At 55.1% G+C, this 17,268-nt stretch overlaps 3 protein-coding genes across 4 annotated transcripts; 2 read left to right on the top strand and 1 right to left on the bottom strand.

Annotated features, from left to right (window-relative positions):
- Positions 1-196: 196 nt before the first annotated feature.
- On the top strand, positions 197-6,089 carry SCRN2 (secernin 2). 2 transcript variants are annotated; one of them, XM_008541424.2, is made up of 8 exons: positions 197-2,436; positions 2,820-2,993; positions 3,272-3,453; positions 4,039-4,238; positions 4,699-4,914; positions 5,054-5,219; positions 5,317-5,497; positions 5,766-6,089. In XM_008541424.2, the coding sequence occupies exons 2-8, from the start codon at positions 2,820-2,822 to the stop codon at positions 5,922-5,924; spliced, it is 1,278 nt and encodes a 425-aa protein (XP_008539646.2). In that variant the 5' UTR covers positions 197-2,436; the 3' UTR covers positions 5,925-6,089. The 2 variants fall into 2 exon arrangements, with proteins under 2 accessions (XP_008539646.2, XP_008539647.2); XM_008541425.2 differs by having other exon boundaries at positions 1,158-2,436; positions 3,272-3,631.
- Positions 6,090-6,594: 505 nt separating this feature from the next.
- LRRC46 (leucine rich repeat containing 46) lies at positions 6,595-11,858 on the bottom strand. Its single transcript, XM_008541423.2, has 8 exons — positions 11,442-11,858; positions 11,236-11,341; positions 9,365-9,473; positions 8,515-8,561; positions 8,139-8,248; positions 7,887-7,956; positions 7,409-7,557; positions 6,595-7,099 (listed from the first exon to the last, which is right to left on the bottom strand). The coding sequence occupies exons 1-8, from the start codon at positions 11,449-11,451 to the stop codon at positions 6,729-6,731; spliced, it is 972 nt and encodes a 323-aa protein (XP_008539645.2). The 5' UTR covers positions 11,452-11,858; the 3' UTR covers positions 6,595-6,728.
- On the top strand, positions 11,763-17,253 carry MRPL10 (mitochondrial ribosomal protein L10). The gene is made up of 5 exons (XM_008541422.2): positions 11,763-11,971; positions 13,919-14,088; positions 14,939-15,103; positions 15,353-15,497; positions 16,276-17,253. The coding sequence occupies exons 1-5, from the start codon at positions 11,920-11,922 to the stop codon at positions 16,530-16,532; spliced, it is 789 nt and encodes a 262-aa protein (XP_008539644.2). The 5' UTR covers positions 11,763-11,919; the 3' UTR covers positions 16,533-17,253.
- Positions 17,254-17,268: the final 15 nt, after the last annotated feature.

The raw sequence follows: 17,268 nt of genomic DNA, 5'->3' as shown, positions 1-17,268 counted from the left end.
GGCGACCCTGGCGGGGCTGGGAGGGAGTTAGGGAAATCAGAACATCTGAGCTGACCCTCGGGGTGACCTCGCGGAGCTGCCATCTCTCCTGGGAGGTGCGAGTCAATCCCTCTAGGGTGGGTGAGTAAAATCAGGAACGAAAAAGTGACAGAGGAGAAGGCAGCCTGGGAACTGCAGCCTGGGTTCCTGCTGCCATGGCCCACACCTCTCCTCCTGCCTGTTCCTGCCCCACAGCGAGCAGCTGGGGAAGTGCAGAAAGTGACCTAGCTTTCCTGCAGGCTGCTTTGGGTCAGCACACAGCCTTGATGCTTGCTTCTGGAATGACATCCAATGGCAACTTCACAACCCTTCCAGACATCACACCCATGCAGCCTTCACTTACCCGTTAATCCTGGTGAGCCTGACTGCTCAGCATCCTAGCAGTGTAGATTTGAAAAGAACCTCAGGAACCAAACAGTCTAGTTATTCCCACCTGGGAGAGGGCATTTGAGAATCAACCGTGGAGTTTTTCAAGAGACTTCAATGGACTCCCCAACCCCTGACCAGGTTATATCACTTGGGGGTATATCAGAGCAGTGCTTCCCAAACTTTATACCTGGGAGTCTTGTTAGCGTGCAGCTTCTGGTTCAGTAGGTCTGAGGTGGCGCCCAAGATTCTGCATTTTTCACAAGCTTCCAGATGGTGCTGATGCTGGCAGTCCAAGGACACTTTGAGTAACAGAGTATTAAAGTATGCTGTGTAGTGGGAGTTGCGTGGTTGAAAAACAATCCCTCCTCACCTTCCCTGTGGTTGAGAACCACTGATCTAGTTCAATACCTTCATTTTACCGCTGGGAAGATGGACGCCCTTGCAGGGTAAGTTACCTGCCCAAAGAGCACCTGTGGATCCATAGCAGAAGCAAGATGAGATACCAGTCTGCAGAGTTCCAAGTAATACTCTTCTCTGCCTCCAGCCCAGCTTCTAGGTCAGTCTCTGCAAGAGGCATTCCCCTTTCTGAAAGTGAAGACCATCTCCCTGGAGACAGCATCCTCTTAGGAATCAGCCTTGTATACCTGGAGGCAATTAGGAAATATCTCAGATTTCAGATCCCTCAACAGCCTTATCTGGCAGGTTTCCTCCGACCATCACCCAGCACACCTGCCCACAGCCTGCCTCCTGGGGAAGCCTTGGCCTCTGCCTTCATTCCCATCCCGGGAGTGACCACAAGCTGTGGCCAGGACTCTGAGCAGCAGCCCTGATTGGTTGGCAGGATGGATGTGGGAGAAGTAGATAACCTGCAGTGTCTCCTTTGCCCCATTCCTGGAGGCTTCCACAGAGCAAAAGGGTATGAGATGCATTTGCCTAACTACTGGTTCTGGAGATGGTTTATAGAAGAACATGACCTGGAAATCAGAACACTGGGGATCAGAGTCCGTCCACCTCGGCACTGATACCTGCCCGCTTTGGCCAAGACTTCTCCTTTGCTGTTTCTGTTTCACTATATGTAAAGGCACCAAGTCTTTGGACTAGAAATTTCCAACTTTCCTTTCAAAGCTATCTTCCTGTGAGTTGGAGCACTGTGGGGCAGAACAGGCCTTTTGAGGGGTGGAGGATTTTGTGTATACACACCTTTTGAAAAAATACATCAACTTAAGTTATCCCTACACCTCCTGGCCTGACTATTCTTTTTTGTTTTTTTTTAGGAAGATTAGCCCTGAGCTAACATCTGCTGCCAATCCTCCTCTTTTTGCTGAGGAAGACTGGCCCTGAGCTAACATCTGTGCCCATCTTCCTCTACTTTTTTTGTTTAATGTGGGATGCCTGCCACAGCATGGCTTGTCAAGCAGTGCCATGTCCGCACCTGGGATCCGGACTGGCAAACCCCAGGCCACCTAAGCAGAACGTGTGAACTTAACCGCTGTGCCACCAGGCGGGCCCCTGGCCTGACTATTCTTGTAGACCTTATTCCGCCGGCGGGGCGTGGGGCTAGGGGTGGGGGACATCAGTTTGGGATTGTACCTTTGGAATTCAAACCAAGACACAATTAGCTGAGGTTCTTCCCTAATCACCAGATGCCCCGGCAGTCCCTGCTGTCTAACAAATCAACCCAGTTTTTCTTTCATTTCTTTTCACGTGGGCTCCTTTCCAGCCCTAGCTCCAGCTCCCCACAGTCACCTCATTGGCGGAGCCCGTGAGTTGCCCCAGCTTTTATCTGGCCTTTCTGAAAGCTGGCCGGGAAGGGCAGGGAGTCAGGCAGGATTTGGACAGCCGCTGCAAGAAACGGTGCTGGCGCGCCCCCTGGTGGAATGAGGCGGAACTGCAGGTGCTCGGTTCCGGCTCCACCCCCGGGCAAGGGCTTCCAGGTCACCTGGGAGTCTCCGCCCAATAGGACAGACCTCACCCGCAGCGGAGGCGGTGGCGCTGGGGACCAAGCTGGGGAGCTTGCAAGGAGAGAGGGTAAGGGGCATGCAGTATTGGGGAAGCCAGAAGGGGTGGTCAGAAGAGGGGCATGGGACTTTTGGAGAAGGGTGGGGTAGCAAGGGAGATGGTCCCACGACTGTACGCAGGGACCAGGACTCCCAGTAGGGCAGGGCCCTCACATGCAGGGTCTGAGCCCGCCTGCTGACTCCCAAGCCTGGAGCTTGGGGAGAGAGTAGGTGCTTCCGTTGCACACGCTGTGCCTAGAGTGTGGTGGGGTGCCGAGAGTCCAGAACCCAAGGACAGTGTCTTCCCCGAGTGTCTTTGGACGTATTGAGAGAGAGGCTCCGTAGGACTGAGCCGTGGCCAGGATGGTGGAGAGGTGGCATGGGAGAGACTCACTCACTCCTACCTCTCCCCAGATGGCATCATCCAACCCTGACGCCCCATGTTCCTGTGACTGCTTTGTCTCGGTGCCCCCTGCCTCGGCCATCCCAGCTGTGATCTTTGCCAAGAACTCAGACAGACCCCGGGACGAAGTGCAGGAGGTGGTGTTTATGCCAGCAGAAACTCATGTTCCTGGGAGCCAGCTCCAGGTGGGTTAGGCCTTATGGGGTGCCGGGAGGTGTGGCAGATCTAGGCATTCTTCTAAAACCTTCCTCCTCTGCTCCCCATACCCAGAAGCCGCCAGATATGGTGGAAAGAGCATGAGCTTCGAGTCTAGCAATCTGGCCATAGCCTATTATTTAACCTCTGTTGGCCTCAGTTTCATCATCTGTAAAATGGGAATGATAAGACCTTCCTTTAAGAGCTAAGGGGACTGGCACACTCCCCCTTTCTGGGTGGATTCTCCCTTCTCCTCCTTTACCCACAGTGCACCTACATTGAGGTGGAACAGGTGTCGAAGACCCACGCCGTGATCCTGAGCCGCCCTTCTTGGCTGTGGGGGGCTGAGATGGGCGCCAACGAGCATGGTGTTTGCATTGGCAACGAGGCCGTGTGGACCAAGGAGCCAGTTGGGGAGGGGGAAGCCCTACTGGGCATGGATCTGCTCAGGTGCGGACCCTGCCCTCTCTCATCTTTTCAACACGCCGGACCTCTGGGGGCTGAGTACCGACCCAGGCCATCCTCCCCTCCCCCAAGCCTGGGCAGCAGGGTCTCCTTTCCGCCCACCATGCCCCCACCAGGGAGGCTGCTCCTGCCCGCCTTCTCCTGGCCCCATCTCCACAGCCAGGTAAGGAGCTAACAAATCTGGCCACCTCTGGGCCTCTGGTGGCCCAGAAATATGGCAGTGGTATTAAATTGTTTTTTCAGTACGAGTAACGTTTTTTTCAAATGAAATCTCATATGGAGTCCCGATTTGTAAAACCAGTAAAGCAGAGCAGCTCGGATTAAAGAGAGGTTGGGGAGCTGGGGATGTATCTCTCCCCGAGGCTATGTTTCAGACCTTTCCATGGAACCCGTGTAGACAGCTTGAAAACCACTGGCCTAACTGTGCTAAATACAACCAATGTGGGCAAGTTTCCTGTGACTTGGGCCTATCATCAAACCTCTCTGGGCCTCTCCTGTCCCCTGGAGCTTCTGCCATCAGCCACTGATAGCCCCTCGCCCTTCTATCCCCTGGACCTCTCTTTGTGCCAGGCTGGCTTTAGAACGGAGCAGCTCAGCCCAGGAGGCCTTGCACGTGATCACAGGCTTGCTGGAGCGCTACGGGCAAGGGGGCAGCTGCCGAGAGGACCCCACGCCATTCTGCTACCACAACACCTTCCTGCTGGCCGACCGTACTGAGGCGTGGGTGCTGGAGACGGCGGGGAGGCTGTGGGCTGCACACAGGATCCAGGGTGAGGGGACCGGCATGGGGCTGGCCTCCCAGAGCTGTTCCCCTTCTGCCAGGCTTGAGAGGGGGTGGGAAAGATGGTGCGGGCAGGGAAGGCCCTATCCAGGTGCAAACCTCTTGGGTTGCAGGGACATCTGGGGAGATGGGAAATGAACCCCCATGGGAACTTATCCTCCCCCCTTCACTTGGTAAAGTCTTCTTGTGCTCCAACCTGCTGCTTCCCCTGGGGAGCCTTCCTGGACTTCCTGGTGGTCAGGTTTCCCCCTTCCGTGTAACCAGGCGCCTCTTCTTGATCACACTCACCACAGTTGCAAGCTCGCGTTTATTTCTGTGATCGTTCTGTCTGTCTCCCCCTCCACGAGGCAGGTCTGTTCTTTTCACTATTGTGTTCTCAGCACCTAGCCTAGTGCCTGGTGCAGAATAGGTGCTTAATGATAAATGAGCAATCCCTGTCTCCTCCACAGAGGGGGCCCACAACATCTCCAACCAACTGAGCATCGGCACGGACATCTCTGCAGAGCACCCCGAGCTTCGGACCCACGCCCAGGCCCAGGGCTGGTGGGGTGGGCAGAGCACCTTTGACTTCGCTCAGGTCTTCTCCCTGACCCAGCAGCCTGTGCGCATGGAGGCCGCCAAGGCCCGCTTCCGGGCTGGGCGGGAGCTGCTGCAGCAACAGCAAGGTCAGTGGGTGGACGGGTGGGGGCTAGGAGGGCCAGAGCGGTGCCAGCCTCTCTCCCATTCCATAGCTTCGGGGGGTTTGCTCTGAGGCCAGAGGTCCCCCTCTGCCCTGGGGCCCCCTCACCAGGTCCTCCTTGGCAGGGGGCATCACGGCCGAGGTGATGATGGGCATCCTCAGGAACAAGGAGAGCGGCATCTGTATGGACTCCGGAGGCTTCCGCACCACGGCCAGCATGGTGTCCATCCTGCCCCGGGATCCCACACAGCCCTGCGTCCACTTCCTCACTGCCACGCCAGACCCGTCCAGGTGAGAGGCATGCGGGTGGGGAGGGCTGGGGAGAGTGCCAGGCAGGGGCGATGGAGGGACGTGATAGCCCTCGATTCTTCCATCTGTGTCCCATTAGGTCAGTGTTCAAACCTTTCATCTTTGGGGTGGGGGCGGCCCAGGCCCCCCAGGTGCTCTCGCCCACTTTTGGAGCACAGGACCCTGCTCGGACCCTGCCCCGATTCCAGACTCAGGTGGATCGCCGGCACATTCTCTACCGTGGACACCAGGTGGCCCTGGGGCTGATGGAGAGTGAGCAGGTAACCCCCAGGGAATAGGGCTACCCTAGGGGGAACGAGTCACCTCCCCCACCCACAACTGGGGCTTTGGAAATATGAGGGGACCTGGGAGTGGAGAGACTCTAGAGCTGGGGAGAGGGGTCTCTCCCTTCAAAGCCAGGTGCTCAGGAGGATGTCGGGTGGTCTATCCTTTCTCCTGCTTGTGTAAGACAGCAGACATGCCCCCCTTAATCTGGAGGGAAGCCCCTGGACTCTGTCCCCAGGGCTCATCTCTACCATTCCTGGGCAGGGTCAGGGGCAGCAGCTCCGGCAGAAGCAGCGGGACCTGGAGCAGGAAGGCCTGGAGGCTGCGCGGGAGCTGCTGGCTGGGGAGTGGGCCCCACCGCCCCAGGAGCTGGGCGGCCTCTTCCAGGCCTTTGTGGAGAGGGAGAGCCAGGTGTACGCCTGAGCAGCACAGCTCCTCACAGCCTGGGCTGGGGTGCAGGGGGCTGGGGGTGGGCGCAGGACCCCTGGGGTAGTGGGATCAGAGCAGTCCCTTCGCCACCCTCACCTTGTTCTGAGTGGCTAGCTCGGCCTTTGCCTTAATAAATGTTTTATTTCCTTGTTCAGTGAACTTGATCCCATGTCCAGTGGGGGTGGGAGAGCCAAGTGAAGGCAAAGGGCAGTGCTGAGCTGGCCACAGGGCCTCTGGTTGCCTTGCGGGGCAGCAGCTTCTTCTGACTTGGGGGATGGGGACTCGATGGTGAACGTCACGGAGGGGCCTGTGAGGAGGGGCGGCCTCCCCAGACGTGTGAGTGTGTGTGCATGAAACATCATGCCTGGCACAGTAGGCAGTTTCTGTTTGGGAAGAATTAGGACCACAGCTTGAACCTTGGAAGGCCACTCCCTAGGGGTAGCAGTGAGATGTGCCCACCATGAGACGGCCTCCTCCCCTCAGGGGCCAGGCAGCCAGGTGGGGTCCCTGAGAAGGTGCCAGCCCTGTGGGTAGTTCCTGAACTATCAGAAACTTGTTCTTTGGAGTCAGGCTGCTCATTAAGGTTCTGCTTTTCTGCGACTGTCGCCCAGTGCCTGTACTGACTGCTTCCCCTGAGATGCCCCCAAGTGACGTGAAAGACATCTTCAGGGCCTGGAGACACTTTATTGGGGCTAGGCTCCTGCCACAGGTGAGGGCTCTGAGAACGAGGGGCCCACCCACTCCTTGTTCGCCCCATTCCTTGTGCCTGCGGCTTTGCTGATAGGGATGGGCTGCGCTTCATTTCTTGATTCTTTTGGTCATAGTTTTGGTTGTGCTGGTGGCTCCGGGCAGAGGGGCCTTAGGGGCTGTGGCTGCTCTGGGCCCCTTCCTTGCCTGGACAGTGCTGTGCTGGCCCCTGGGAACCGGAGGGCACGGTTTCTTGGTGGCAGAGGAGACTTGGGGTAAGGAGGCAGGCTTGGGGGGTGTCTCCTTCCCCTCCCTGGGAATGCCAGAAGGGCTGCTGTCCCCAGCCATGGGCCCCCCAGGCAGCATGGGGAGGTCAGTGAGCACCGGCTGTGTCTCCATCCTCAGAAGGTGCTCCATCAGGGCCGCCTGCTGCCTGTGCTCCTTGTGCCTGCTCATCTCCTGCTCCAGCTCCTTGAGGAAGCCTGTGAGGGGCCGGGATGGGGGGTGGTGGATGGAGCCCCAGGTTCAGCAGGAGGGTCCCTGGGCTGAGGCAGAAGGTCTCTGGCTGACTCCCTGAGCAGACTACCCCCCTGTCATCCCTAATGGGGAGGAGCTTGAGGCTGGGGCAGGGAGGCTGTGTCACCTGCATGCCCAGACTGATACCTGGCCCTGGCTGCATTGTCCGTCCTCCTCTGGCCCTGATGCTGATCTAGACTTGGGGCCACCTCCCCAGACACCAGAGGGCAGGAGTGAGCTCTGGGGAGGCTGCAAGCCTTGGAAAGCAGGGTCACCTTGCTCTGAGCAGAATGGGCTGCTCAGCTCCGGGAACTCCTCGTCCTCATCGCCTGAGGCTTTCTCCTCTTCGTCCGAGGCCCAGCGCTCTGACACACGCTGCCCATCCAGGTCCAGGAGCAGTGGCAGAGCTTCTGTCACCAGCTCCCTGCAGGGCAGAAAGAGCAGAGGCTACCCAGGAGAGCACTCCTGGGTGGAGCCTGGGAGGATGTGAAGACACAGGCCACCACACTCACACCCGGAGGGCAGGTGGCTCACCAGCTGGGAGATGGGCTTGTGGTCAGCCCCAAAGAGCTAAGGGCTGGCTCCGTGTGGAGTTATGGGGGTGGAAGGGAAAAAAGGGCTGACTTGAGCTGGGGTTGGGGAGGAGAAGGTGCCATGGACAGTGACCTCAGGTTTGCAGGCTGAGGGGGAGCCCACGTGGAGTGAGGAGGAGCTCAGACATACTCCTTTCTGCCATCTTCAATTCCTCCTCACCTGTAGCCATCCTGATTGGTGCAGCTGTTTCCAGTGAGGTTGAGGATGAGAAGGCTCTGGGGGAACTCATCTGCATGCACCAAAGAGGGGAATGAGGCTCTCATACCCATCGAACAGCCCGAATACTACCTCTCTGCCCAGCCCCCGGCCGCCTGGAAGATGTGCCGCTAATGGAAGCACAAGGAGATGGGGCAGAGAGGAGGGAGGGCCCCACATGGACTGATTCATGAGCCGGGGCAAGGGCGTTCCTACCCAGCTTCAGGGTTTCTATCAGGTTCTCAGAAAGGTCCAGCAACTGGAGGTACGGGAGGACAAGGAGGTTTTCCACCTGCCTGATTTGGTTTCCTGCCAGAGACAGGAATCTGTAGGGGAAGGGAGGGGTGCAGAGACAGAGCTGAATCAGAACAGCTGGAGGGGGCAGGGAGGCACCAGGCGCCCAGGCCCCCTGGTGAGGCACCTGGATGTCAAGTGGGGACAGAATGGCCTTCTGGGGTGAGGCAGAGTAGGCTTGCTAGGTCCTCAGCTGGCAAGAAGCCAGGCTTGGAGAGGTCTGAACCAGTTTTTTGGGAGTGTTCCTAGGTTTCCCTCCTGCCCCCCACAGCCCCCGCCTGAGCTTGGCACCACATACCGCAAGGAGGGGATGCAGGCCAGGTTCTCAATTCGCTGGATCTTATTCTGCAGGAAAAAACCAAGGCAGGGAAACCAAGCTGAGGTCAGCTGGGTGGGGGACCTTTAAAGGGACAAAGCCTCAAGACCAGGTCCACTCTTAGCTGGAGATCTGGAACCTTGAGGATGAGCACCACCTCTTTGAACTGGCAGTCACTACCCTGGGATGACTTGCTTTCTCCATGTGGATGGTTAAGGGTGTAAACTTGGGGCTGGCCAAACTTGATTAAAGGTTACCTTGTTCACCCGAAAACCAAAGGGTGACCTGGAAATCAGAGAAGGAAACCAAGGGGCCACAGGGAAATGGAAAAGGCCTTGTTGGTGGCTTGTGTACATGGAGGGAACAACGAACATATATGACTTCGCTTTGTAAAGTTCCTGTAGGGGAGGGTTAAGGGAGCTGGGTATATTCGACCACGGCTGAAGATCAACAACCAACCACCACCACCAGCAGCCTTCCAGGTTCTGAAGGATGCAGAGGAATCTTCTTGGTTCCCTCTTTCTCTTCTTCAAAACAGGAAATGGGCTCGAGCTATATAACATGAGAGATTTAGGGCAGACACCAAGAAGAACTTCTAGACCAAGAGAAGTGTCTGAGAAAAAACTGATTCAAGAGCATGCTCTGGATCTCTTGGGAGGATTGGTCTTTCAATTCAGAAGAATTCCTGATTCATCTGGGAATAGTTTCAGTGAAGGCCTGCCTGCCTGAGCCCCAGGGAATGGGCACGACAGCCTGGCTGGCTCCTTTCAGATTAGACAGACTTGCCCCACAGCGGGCCAGGGCGGAGGCAAGGGAAGGCACAAGGAGTTACCGCTTGCAGATAGAGGCTGTGAAGATTCTGGAGGCCCTCCAGGTTCTTGATGGTGGTAATCCCCTCCCGGTCCAGGCGGACAGTCTGCAGTTCAGCAAGAGTGTGAAACCTAGAGAAGGGTCAGCAGAGGGTGAAGCAGAGTGTAGCAGGGGAGGTGTTTCGTGGAGGGGTGGAGGGGTGGATGGCTGAGTGACTTTGACCAGGTGTCAGGTGCACCTTCTTGGCTCATGAGGTGGTGTCCAGATCATGAATCTGGGTTGACTTGGAGACCAGGGTCTCTGTCAGCAGCACTGGGAAGGATCAGAGGGAGAGACGTGCGAGGGCCTTTGGACTGGGGAGCTGGTAATGGCAGCTTATGGTTCCTGGAGAGACACTGAGGCAAGGGGAGCCTCCTCGAGCCAGCTCGGATGGTGGAGGCTGAGGCTGGAACAGAGATGAGACCATCTCTGCAGGAAGATCTTTCCTCACCTCCCTTTTGAGAGGGAGGGAAAGTCACTTGTTCCATCCACTCACTCATTAATTCTACAGCATTTACTGTGTGCCTACTAGAGACAAATGAGCGTCCCTGCCCGCCACTATTAGGGGAGCAGGCCAAACATCTATGACAAGTGGATGACAGAGGCAAGTGCAAGGGACTAAGGCAGTACGTGGGCTGTGCACCGAGTCTAGAGTAGGGGGATCAGGGAATGCTTCCTAGAGGAGGTGACTGATGAGTAGGAGTTAGCCAGGAAGGTGAGGAGAAGGCATTTCAAGCAGAAGGAAGAGTATGTGCTAATCCAGCCCTCCTCTGACTTTAATGTGCCCATGAATCCCTTGGGGATCTTGCTAAAATGCAGATTCTGATCCAGCAGGTCTGAGGTGGGCCTGAGATTCTTCATTTCTAACCAGCTCCCAGGTGATGCTGATGTGCATGCCAACCCCAGCACCACTCTGAGTAGTGAGGTGCTAAGGTGAGAACACAAGGTCTTACAGGAATTGCACACTGTGTAGAGTGGCAAGAAATAAGGCTGAGGAGCCAGCCCCGTGGTGTAGTGGTTAAGTTCAGGGCGTTCCGCTCCGGTGGCCTTGGTTTGCAGGTTCAGATCCTGGGCACAGACCTACACCACTCATCAGCCATGCTGTGGCGGTGACCCACATATAAAGTGGAGGAAGATTGGCACAGATGTTAGCTCAGAGCCAATCTTCCTCAAGCAAAAAAAGAGGAAGATTAGCAACAGATGTTCGCTCAGGGCCAATCTTCCTCGGGGTGAGGGGGAAAGAAATAAGGCTGAAAAGACAGCAGAGTTCAACTCATGCTAAGGTGTTTGGATTTTATTCTTGTGGTACTTGGGAGCCAAGGCAGGTTCTATCAGGGAGTTTGTCATTTAAAAGAATCATTTTGGCAACAGTAACAGTATGGGGAGTCTGCACTGGGGGTAGAGAGAGTAATTAGTTTTTTGAGAGGTGATGACAGCCTTATCTAAGGCAGTTGAGTGGGCATGGTGAAAAAGAAACGGAATGATTTTTTTTTTTTTTCCTTCCCAAAGCCCCCCGGTACATAGTTGTATATTCTTCGTTGTGGGTCCTTCTAGTTGTGGCATGTGGGACGCTGCCTCAGCATGGTTTGATGAGCAGTGCCATGTCCGCGCCCAGGATTCGAACCACCGAAACACTGGGCCGCCTGCAGCGGAGCGCGCAAACTTAACCACTCGGCCACGGGGCCAGCCCCTGGAATGATTTTTAAGGAAGGAAAATCAATTGGATATTACCACTGATTGAATGTGTGAAGTAAAGAAGGGGACAAAGATGAGTTGACAAATCAGTACAGCCCAGGGGACTAGTCATTCTGCGTTTCAGTCTTCCAGCACCCCTTTCCTCCCCCGTGCACTCACATCTTCTCTGACAGATCCTCATCCTGAGGGAAGGCCAAATTCCGCTTAGTGATAAGGGCTTCAGTGATGCACACGTCCCCTTCCTCTGGACTCTCGCCAAGATTAGCTGTGAAAAGATGCCTCCAGTTGTTACACTTCCTTGTTCTTGGAGGCCTGACCCCACTGTTATCCAACAGTTCTACCCACCATCCCACCTCCCTACTCACCTCCAGGCATGATCTAAAGGCTGCTGGCCTGGGGCGGGGTTGGAACGAAGCGGAGCCGGGCAGTTTGGACCGCCCCTGGGGATGGCGGAACTCAGGACAGTATGAGAAGAAGCTCAGAGACTTGGGGAACAAGGGAAAAGGGTTGATTCGGGGCAAATTATTGAGGTGGGATAGAAGACAAAAGTAAATGGAGGTGGAGGGTCTGGAGTTTGATGGGTGTAGAGCGGCTCCGTGGATCGCACACCGGGGGATTGAGGGTGCAGGAGAGGAAAGCACGGCTCCTAGGAGTCTGGCGTCGTTGCCAGGAGACCGGACGCCAGGTGGGGCGTCAGGGAGGGTGGGGTGGCAGTTGCCGGGCTCAGCGCATGCGGATTACTGCTCCAGCCGGCGGATCTGCCCGCTACTTCCGGCCGCAGGGCTTCCCACAATCCTTAGCACCTTCCGTCTCGGTCGCCTCCCGTCGCTTCTTCCGGTGGCGATGGCTGCGGCCGTGGTTGGGACGCTGCGAGGGGTTCTCCTGCCCCAGGCGGGTAAGGAGCAGCACAAGTCCTCATGGCGCGTTCCGGCCGGTGGTCTCTGGTCCTCGTCTCCCCGCCTCTACTACTGATCTCCTCCCCTAATCTCTGACCCCAGGCCGCTCCCGATGACCCCAGCTAGATCGCCGGCCTCCTTCCCCCATCTAATCCCTCGTGACTGCTGAGTCTACTAATAACAGCAACACAGCAATAATGTCAACGACAGCCGCAATATTTATTCCCCACGCCGCAGCCCCTCATTTTCTTTGGGTTTCTGTAACCCACCACCCAGCTCTTGCTCGCCCCTAGAGTTTTCTTTGCCTGGACCACTCTCCGGCCCGACCTTGGGGCCATGCCCCCTGCTTAAGGTCTCAGCCTAAATGTCACCTCCTCAGGCTTTCCCTGGCCACCCTCTGCAGAGAAGATTTCCTCTATTAAATCTGTACATTGCACCGTGTTTATTGACCCCTTAGGCATATCATAGTCTGTAATTTTGCATTTATTTGTCGTCTTCTCTGTTAAACTCCCTAAGGGCAGAGCCCTATTCATTCATCAAAGCAGGTGGCATGGTGCCTGACCTTAGTAGGCATGCAATAGATGTTTGCTTAGTGAATGATTTTGAGCACATAATTTAGGCCAGGTACAGTGGTAAGTGCTTTACATGTCTCACCTCCATTAAGTCTTACAGCACCCTATGAAGAAGTCTCACCCCAGCAATTCTCCATGCTCTCTGACTGTTAGAGCCACTTTCTAGGGGAGCTTTTCCCTGAGGTCCCATCGCAATCTTGGGAAAGGCTGAAAGTGGGGAGCTCTAGCTTGGGTTCTTTCGTCGAGGATGAAGGGGTCGCTTTGCCTCAGGGCTTTCAAGTGGCTCCCTTGTCTTCTGAGGGGCACTCTCAGTGACGCCTTTGAACAAGAAGAGCAGAAGGAAGGGAGACTAGTTTGGGGAGCTGTGAGGACCGTGTAACTTCTTTTCCCCTCTTGCTTCAAATTGAGGGAGAAGGCTTCAGAGCAGTGCTTACGGCAGTGGTTTTCAAACTTTGGCATGCGTCAGGAGCACTGTTTGCTGACTCCACTCCGGTAGCTTCTGATTCAGTGGGTCTGGGATGGGCCCTGAGAATTTGTATTTCTAACAAGTTCCTAGGCGATGCTGAGGTTGGGATGGGGGTTGGGGATATACTCTGAGAACCACTCGCTTAGACCAGGGATTGGCAAATTATGGCAGGGCTGGTCACCAGGTTTTAGAGATAGTTTTGTTGGAGCACAGCCACATTTATTTGTTTATATTTTGTCTGTGATTGCTTTCCTGATACAAGGGCTGAGTTGAGCAGTAGCAAGTGTCTGTATGGCTCTCAAACTTAACGTATTTATTTTTTGGCCATCTAAGGAGAAGTTTGCTCAGTCCTCTCCCCTGTTTTTTAATGTGTTCAAATTGCTTTCGTCTTTGTTCTCATCTTTCCCCCATCTCTGTGCATAAAGAAGAGCTGGAGAAGTGGGAGCCTCAACGGATAAAGGAACTGACCTAAGGTCACGCGTTAAAGAGAAGAGAAGATTTGGGAATTCAGAATGTCCCACTCTTGTGCTGAGTTTAGCTCTCTGCACGTGGTTCTCTCTGCCCAGAGGGTGGCCGCTTTTTTTTTTTTTTTTGGAGGAAGATTAGCCCTGAGCTAACTACTGCCAATCCTCCTCTTTTTGCTGAAGAAGACTGGCCCTGAGCTAACATCCATGCCCATCTTCCTCTACTTTATACGTGGGATGCCTACCACAGCATGGCTTTTGCCAAGCGGTGCCATGTCCGCACCCGGGATCTGAACCAGCGAACCCCGGGCCGCCAGGAAATGGAACATGCGAACTTAACCGCTGCGCCACTGGGCCGGCCCCGAAGGTGGACTTTTCTCCATCTAGAGCTGACTAAGGCCTCCAAGAGGCTGCATCTCACCACACTGCCGTTTCCTCTTCCAGGCCGGCTGCCCACACTCCAGCCTGTCCGCTGTGGCTCCAAGGCCGTTACCCGCCACCGTCGTGTGATGCACTTTGAGCGGCAGAAGCTGATGGCTCTGACTGAGTATATCCCCCCTAAACCGGCTGTCAACCCGAGATGCCTGCCGCCTCCTCCCAGGCCCCCCCCAGAGGTGAGGAGGAGGCTGGGCGTGTTGATTGGTGGTGGGGTCTGGTCTCTGTGGCCATAATGAAGTAGCACCCCAGGACACAGTCATTCACATCATTACTTCCCCACTCTGACCCCGTGGTCCAGATACTTTAAAATAGAATCTGTACTTGATCCTGCCTTAGCCTTTGGGCTCTGTGGATTGGACGGGTTTCCCGAAATTCTTTCACTCATTACTTGTCTCCAAAATCGTGTGTGTGAAAGCTCTCCAGGCAGGTGGGAGTAGGGGAGGGTATCTCTCCTGTCTTGAAAGGACTTGAAGCTCCCACATTTTCCTAGAAGGATGATAGAGGTTTCCTTAAAAAAGAACAGAGAGACCAGTGGAGAATTTGTAATTTTATGGTGCTTCTCAGGGCCACAATTTCTCAACTTTGAAAAGCACTGTCTTAAGAAAATGTCTTGTTCTGTGAAAATCTTTCAATTTTGAATTAACACTGCAAAAGAATTATCTCATATTTATAATTGGTAAAATAATTCAACATGAGTACAGTGTCTGAGGGATAATTGGAGTAATTTTGACGACATTATGGTCAAATAACGGTGACTGGGTCAGACTGCTGACCAGTTCAGGGGGACTGAGCATTCTCGGGTTTGAAAAACACTTCTCTGAGGACTGTGATTATCTAATGAAAATGAAAAGGTTACAGTTGGAGGTGGAGCATGTCTCTGAGAGTCGGGGGCCCAACCATCCTGCTGTTCTCTGATCTTTCAAACGTTTGGGCGTCACTGGGAGCCCCAGCAGTGCCCCTGTGGGAGCAGGGGATGCAAGGAGAAGAGGCAGCTTAGTCCCCTCGGTCATCTCTCTTTGACTTTAGGACACCGGCCTTCTGCGGCTCCTCCGCCGGGAGATAGCAGCGGTTTTCCGAGACAACCGAATGATAGCTGTCTGCCAGAATGTGGCTCTGAGTGCAGAGGACAAGCTTCTTATGCGGCACCAGCTGCGGAAACACAAGATCTTGATGAAGGTCTTCCCCAACCAGGTAGGGAGTGGCCCTCTGGTGGGGTTGCCCATATTCCCCTGCCCCTGCCAACTCACCCCGGCATCTCTCCCTAGATGTGGCACTTCGGACTCCTCCCTCCACAAGCGACCCTCTAGTCTGGTGCCTGAACTGTGATTAGGGGCTGAAGAGACCCTTGGGTTGTATCCTCAGCCTCATGCGGCCTGTGACCAAGGTGGGCGGCTCTTCCTCCCACTTGTCCCTAAGAAGCCCTTCTTTCCTGCTGTCCAGGTCCTGAAGCCCTTCCTGGAGGATTCCAAGTACCAAAACCTGCTGCCCCTTTTCGTGGGGCACAACCTGCTACTGGTCAGTGAAGAGCCCAAAGTCAAGGAGATGGTGCGAATCTTGAAGGGTATGCCTTTCCTGCCACTGCTAGGTGAGCAAGCACCCCTGCCACTCAAGGGTGGGATCAAGGGAGCGGGTACTACAGCAACCTGGTGCCATCTCCTAGGCTTGTGTGGGTAAAGCCGTGGACATCCTTCAAGGGGACATCTTCCCACGAATGGGGCCTGAGTCAATAACACCATTTGCTGAGGGCTGCCTGTGTCACTCTGACCGTGCTGGCTCACTATCTGCATCATTTCTGCACCGGCGGGACTAGGGGAGGCAGAGAGAGGGTTCTGCGGGGGGAGGAAGTTCAGACACCTTGAGTCTAGCACTGGGGTCGTGGGTGCTGAAACCCACACAAAGATGCTTAAAGCAAATAGCCCAAGTAAAGGATGCTGAGGGTCCGTGAGTGATGTTTCCCACACTCCCGTGATGCTCACGATCCACGGAGGTACCTATTCGGTGGAGAACGCTGATTTCATAGGTCTCTGTTGGGGGGCAGGAATCTGTGTTTATGACATCAGCGCCCCCTTCACACCTACACGCACACCCCATGGTTCTTCAAGAAGGTTTAGGAAACAGTGACTTCGTAGAGTCAAGCCAGGTGGATGTGTCATGTGCGAGTTTTCCAGGGAAGGGTTAGGAAGGGAGGGAGGGGATCCACACCCAGCAGTGTGAGAGCGGAGTGGGGCACCAGTGCGAACCAGATTTGGGGTAAGGCCGGGAGGAGGAGAAGAGCAATGGAGAGCAAATGCTTAGGGCTGGAACATTGTTTTCAGAGAGGAAAGGCATTGGTGGGGAGCCCGTCTGACCCTGTGCTCTTCCAGGTGGCTGCATTGACGACACCATCCTCAGCAGGCAGGGCTTCATCAACTACTCCAAGCTTCCCAGCCTGGCCCTGGTGCAGGGGGAGCTGGTGGGAGGGCTCTCCCTCCTCATGACCCAGACCCACTCCGTGCTTCAGCACCAGCCCCTCCAGCTGACTGCCCTGTTGGATCAGTACGTCAGACAGCAACACGAAGTGGACTCCGCCGTGCCAGCCAGTGGGCAGCCCGATCCTCCCACCCCTGTTCCGGACTCGTAGCCAGCTTGTTGTGCCCAGCCTGCCCATAAATACACTCTGCCCCGCAACTGTGCCGTCATCCGTTGGAGATGTGGAAGAACTCGGGGTGGGGAGTGGCGTTTGTCACCTGGCTTTCACTGACAGTGACCTCCTCAGATACAGGGCCACTCGGAGATGCAGAGGGATTCCATTTCAGAACGGTGGCTCTTCATCGCTGTCTTCCCTAGTTTTCCCAACTTGGGACCTAATAGAAGCAGTCTCTTTCAGCTCTCTGGGCCCAAGGCAGAGAAGATGAACAGAGGAGGGTACTGCCCTCTGCCTCCGTGTTCACTGTCCCTTGCTGCATGTGTCTCCCAGCCTATCACCTTGGGAGCCTAACATGCCAGAATAGCTCAACTGAGTAATTGTGCTCGGAATGGCATCTGTTGAGAACCTCTATGCCTCCCACCTTACATGTGTTAGCTCTTTTATTCCTCCCTGTGTCATCCCCATTTGACAGAGAAGAAAACTAAAGGGCGGAGAAGTTAAATAGGCTGCCCAAGGTCGTGCAGTTAGTAAGTAGCAGGACAGGACTTGAGCCAGGCTCTCTGCTCTGAAGACCGTGCCCTGAGTTTCTACACTAAAGAGTGCTCATTAGGGTCCCAGGTGTGCTTGGTTGTTAATTCTCCGCCCTCGGGGTGTACTGTGTTCTGGAAGGGTTGGGAGCACTGCTTTATGATAAAAATGAAATTCATTTTACTTATTCTGTTTTGCCATT

Source organism: Equus przewalskii, chromosome 10 (genome assembly GCF_037783145.1).
Source record: "Equus przewalskii isolate Varuska chromosome 10, EquPr2, whole genome shotgun sequence".
NCBI classification, from domain to species: Eukaryota; Metazoa; Chordata; class Mammalia; order Perissodactyla; family Equidae; genus Equus; species Equus przewalskii.
This window is presented reverse-complemented; position numbering and strand designations above follow the sequence as displayed.